This window comes from Hipposideros armiger, unplaced genomic scaffold (genome assembly GCF_001890085.2).
Source record: "Hipposideros armiger isolate ML-2016 unplaced genomic scaffold, ASM189008v1 scaffold_121, whole genome shotgun sequence".
Lineage (NCBI taxonomy): Eukaryota > Metazoa > Chordata > Mammalia > Chiroptera > Hipposideridae > Hipposideros > Hipposideros armiger.
The window spans coordinates 3111944-3116837 of NW_017731471.1; the positions used below are offsets into that span (position 1 = coordinate 3111944).

The 4894-nt window shown below is 39.8% G+C and overlaps 1 protein-coding gene across 1 annotated transcript; it reads right to left on the bottom strand.

Annotated features, from left to right (window-relative positions):
• Positions 1-560: 560 nt before the first annotated feature.
• LOC109385674 (tubulin-specific chaperone C-like) lies at positions 561-2685 on the bottom strand. Its single transcript, XM_019648180.1, is given in 1 exon segment — positions 561-2685. A coding segment is annotated over 1 exon segment (1038 nt). The 5' UTR covers positions 1754-2685; the 3' UTR covers positions 561-715.
• Positions 2686-4894: the final 2209 nt, after the last annotated feature.

A 4894-nucleotide genomic window follows, 5' to 3' on the forward strand; every position in this document is an offset into this window, starting at 1 on the left:
GAGTTTACTAGAGATTGTGTTGAATTTATAGATAGATTTGGGTGTATTGCCATTTTTATTTTATTTGTTCCCCTTCCCCCAACTCCCCAGCGGTGCTCCCGTCCCCCAATTCCTCAAAAATCTTTAAAAAAATTGGTAGCTATAATTATTTTAGCTTTACAGTTGGAAAGACTCAGGAGCCTCTTGGGATGGTTAACCCAAAATGTTGGACCCAAACAAATTGATGACTAGCTGGATTCCAGAAGCCCAAGCTAACAGTAGCTGAAGACCAAGGAGGAGCCTTTCCAGCATCCTGCTGAGAAATACCTTAAGATTAAACCTTCAATTCAAGAAAATTCAGTTAGTGGTAATTTGCACAAGTTTGATACTATAATTCCAAGTTAAATGGCTCCTACTAGAGCCCTACTGAATTCATTAAACAAATATTTATTGAATGCCTACTTTATCATGCAATACATTATAAATACCACAAATAAAAAAAACCCGAACACTCTTTCCCTCTATGGCTTCAATCGATGGTCAAATAATACCTCCCAGACATTACCAAAATAGGAAAAACGTTTTAAAGTATTAGACCTGTCATGAATTTTAATGGAAATCACAAACAGGAGCCTATCACAATTTCAAGTCATAAATGCTGAAAACATACAGTGTGACAACAATAAACACACTTTGGGGTCCCATTAGTTGGAGTCAAAGAAAGAGTAATAACTACTTAGTCCCACTGAATCATTCGCTCTTCTTCAGGAAGAATACTCCAGTTTGGGGAGGCCACACCCCGGGCAAGCCAGTTGAAATCGTCAACGTCGTTCCAATTATTTTTGCTGTTATCTAAACCAGAGCCCTCCAAGTCTTTGTCGATACCCGGGTAGCTCCAGGTGTAAGGGGCGAACTGGATCCCGCTGCAGTCCTCCACGATGGCCCTGCTGGTCACCTGCAGGAAGATGCGGGTGTCTCTCGTGGTGTGTACGCGGAGCTGTTGGCAGGCCGCGGCCAGCACGCACTCACTGCAGTCCTCCAGGAACACAGAGGTGGACACTGGACCGCAGAGCACCGTGCAGCTGCAGGCCTTGGTCAGCCGCTGGGTGCTCGGATTGCCATACAATTTGATCTTGCAGTTGCTCAGTTCGGTCAAAAGAATGTCTCGCTGGTGCAGCTCCTCCGCTCTTTTCTCCAAGACTTGGGACTTGAGGTTGGAGAAACCGCAGACACAGCTGGAGCCAAAGCCTCCCTCCTTCTTCAAGGGCGGCGGGGAGACCAGGATGTCTTCCGCCGCCAGGGCGCCAGGAGCCGCACAGTCTACTTTGGTGGCCGAAGCAGCATCTTTCCTTCGGGTCTTGAAAGCGAAACGCTTCTTGGGCTGTAGTTGCTGGTGCCGGTCGACCAGGGCCGCCTGTAGCTGCGCCAGCACGTCTTTTCTCTGCCGCAGGTCTTAGGAGGCCAGGAATAAAACCGAGTCGTTGAGAAGTTTCTGCAGACCCTGGAGCCGGGTGGCCGCCTCCTCCAGCCGCTCGACGGACTCCCCGCTCTCCAGAAGCTCTTCCATGGCTGCTCGCTCCCGAGCAAAGGCGGCGGCGAAAAAGTCGCTCTTCTCCTCCACCTCCTGGTTCTGCCGCTTTTGCTTCCGCCTTTCCATCTCCAATTGCCTCTATTGTTCTCGTCTCTGAAGCCGCTCCGGCACCAGGCTCCGGTCCCTGTGGGACCCCATGTTTCCGTTCCCCACCGCGGCAGCGGAGCAAATAGCAGTCTCCATCTTGACTCTGTATTGCCATTTTAATATTATGTCTTCCCATTTATGTTAATATCTTTAATTTCATTAAACAATGTTTTGAAATTTTCAGTGCACAGGTCCTGTATTTCTGTTGTTAAACTTATTCCTAAGTATTTAGGAATATTTAGGATTCCTAAGTATTTATTCCTAAGTATTCCTAAGAATACTAAGAATCCTAAGTATTCCTAAGCATTTTGATGCTATTGTAAAGGGAATTGCTTTATTGATTTTATTTTTAGATTCTTCACTGATAGTATCTAGGAATAGAACTGATTTTTGCATATTGGATTGTGTATCATGCAAACTTGTATTCGTTTATTTGTTCTAATACTTTTTACATGTATTCTTCGATTTTCAGTATAGAAGATAATGCAATGGGCAAATAGAGAAAATTTTACTTTTTTCCACTCCGGATGCCTTTTATTTTTTTCTTGACGAAATGCCCATATTTGGACCTACAGGACAATGTTAAATAGAAGTGGAGAGAACAGATATCCTGTCTTGCTCCTGATCTTAAGGGAAAAGTATTCAGTATTTCTCTATTAAGTATGACATTAACTGTGACTTTTTCATAGATGCCCTTTATCAGATTGAGGAAGTTCCCTTCCATTTCTAGTTTGCTGCATGCTTTTATCAAGAATGGGTGTAGAATTTTGTCAAATTATTTTTCCAATTCTAATAAAAAGATCATGTGGTTTTCATTTCATTCTGTTAGTATATTATTACACTGATTTTTTATTTTTAAACCAAACTGCTTTCCTGGGATAAGTATCAATTGATCATGGTGTATATAATACATTTTTATATGTTACTGGATTTGTTTTGCTAGTATTTTTTGACAACTTTTGTACCTATACTCATAAAGAATATTGATCTTTAGTTTTCTTGTGATGTCTTTGTCAGATTTTGGTATCTGTGTAATACAGGCCTTATAGAATGAGTTGGGAAGTGTTCCTTTCTCTTGTATTTTCTGCAATAGTTTTTGAAGGGTTAGTGTTAATTTTGTCTTTAAATATTTGGTAGAATTCAGCAGTGAAATCATCTAAAACTGGGGCTTTCTTTGTGGGATGTTTTAAAATTATGAATTCAACTTCTTGTCTTAGTTCAGGCTGCTGTAACAAAAATACCATAGAATGGGTAGTTTAGAAAGCAAACGGTTCTGGAGGCTGGGAAGTCCAAGATCAATGTGCTGGCAGATTCATTATCTGGTGAGGGCTCTCTTCCTGGCTTGCAGATGGCTGTGTTCTCATTGTATCCTCACATGGCAGTAGAGAGTAAACTCTAGTCTTGCTCTCTCTTATGACAATAATCCCATCGTGAGGACTCCACCTTTATGACATCATCTAAACCTAATTGTCCTCACCTCCTAATAACATCCACTGAGAGCTGTGGTTTCAACATATGAATTTTTGAGAGACAGAACCATGCAGTCCATAATACTTGTTACAGGTCTATCCAGATTTTCCATTTATTCTTAGTCAGTTTTGGCAGTTTGTGTCTTTCTAGGAATTTGTCCATTTCACATATGTTATTTAATTTCTTGGTGTGCAACTTGTTATGGACTCAATTGTGTCCCCCCATTATGATCAGGATCTTAATTTTTTTCCTATTTGGTATTTACACTTAGAACCATTTACAGAGGTTTTAATTGCTTTAAAAAAAAGTTTTCACCAGTTTCACTGAGAAGTCAGTGGAGATTCTCACATTGTCATGCTAGAAGTCAATCCTTTTAATTACTCTTTTACACTTCCTAAATTGCATTTTATAAGCCTTCCTTCATGAAAATTGAAACCTCCTAGGGGAGTTCACATGGGATATTTGTCTCCAAATGAATAACTTTAACCAGTATGATCCAGGCTTTATAAAAACTCTAAAAAAATAAAATCAAGCCACAAATTGAAGTATGTTTTAGAGATTAGAAAGATGCATAAAGGATAAGCAAGAAATTTAAAGGAATTGAATCATAAGGTCCACAGAAATAATTTAGTGATCAATTTCAGACTTGTACACTAAAGACAACTAAAACCAAGGGAAAAAATTGGCCAAAGCCACTCAGCAAGTCTCTGACAGAGCTAGGGCTAAAAGTAGCCCAGCAGGACACTATTATTACATGTGTAATAATAGGTAAGCACACAGGTTTTGGAAACAGGTTTCAGTGTAAACCCTGCCATTTATTATCAGTATGATCTCTTTGTTTTCTATACCTGTTTCCTCATCTACTAAATGAAGCTAATACCTTTCTAGTAGGGTCAATCTCTCAAGAAAAACAACTATTAATAATACAGCAAATCTGACATTAAAATCCCACCATCATCACCAATAATCCCTTGCAGCTCCCTCTTCCCAAAAGCAAAACTTATGCGGGGAATTGCCTAACCTGTTTCTGAGGCTATTTTGTTTGAAGGCATTTGACATCCAAACCCTGAACACTAAGGGATTTCATTCCTCATTCATTCTCCAAACTCCATTCTTCCCTCTCCTCTAGGTCTCAAAGTTTCCCCTTAGTTTTCCTTTCTCCCCTTACCCTGCACCATAATGAGAATAACTGATCCAGGCCAGGCTACTTCCATGTAAATACACATTGTCAAGCATACAGGCCAGGCCACAGAATGGTGTACAACCACACAGCACAAAGTTCTAACCCATATTTCTAGGTTATACTCTAATTCAAATATTAAAGTAGGTATAATCAGTTAGCCAAACCTGAATTGCTTCATCTAGCTAGAAAAATAAACTCTCCTATTTTGAAGGCCAAAATAAAGCAGAACTGATTTACTAGAAATTAGGCAGCAAGTCCAGGGAAAAATAATGTGCTCTATTTTCTACCCCTCTTCTGTTTGATTTTTATAGTCCTTTTTGTTGACATAAGAACTCAATAGTTTTATTTGTTAGAAACCAACATTTCTGTTCCTTGGATGATTAGAATGAGTAGGAGGTGATTAGAAAATATGGCATTGTGAAATATGAATGAGACCAACGTAAATGACAGAAACCAAATTCAACTTGGACAGTCTCAAGGGCTTTTCAAGCCCATTACAAAACCCTATTCCTTAAGAATAAAGGAGTGTTGAATCTACTATGTAACAAACACAAGTCCTTAAATTACATGAAACTTTTCCCCCT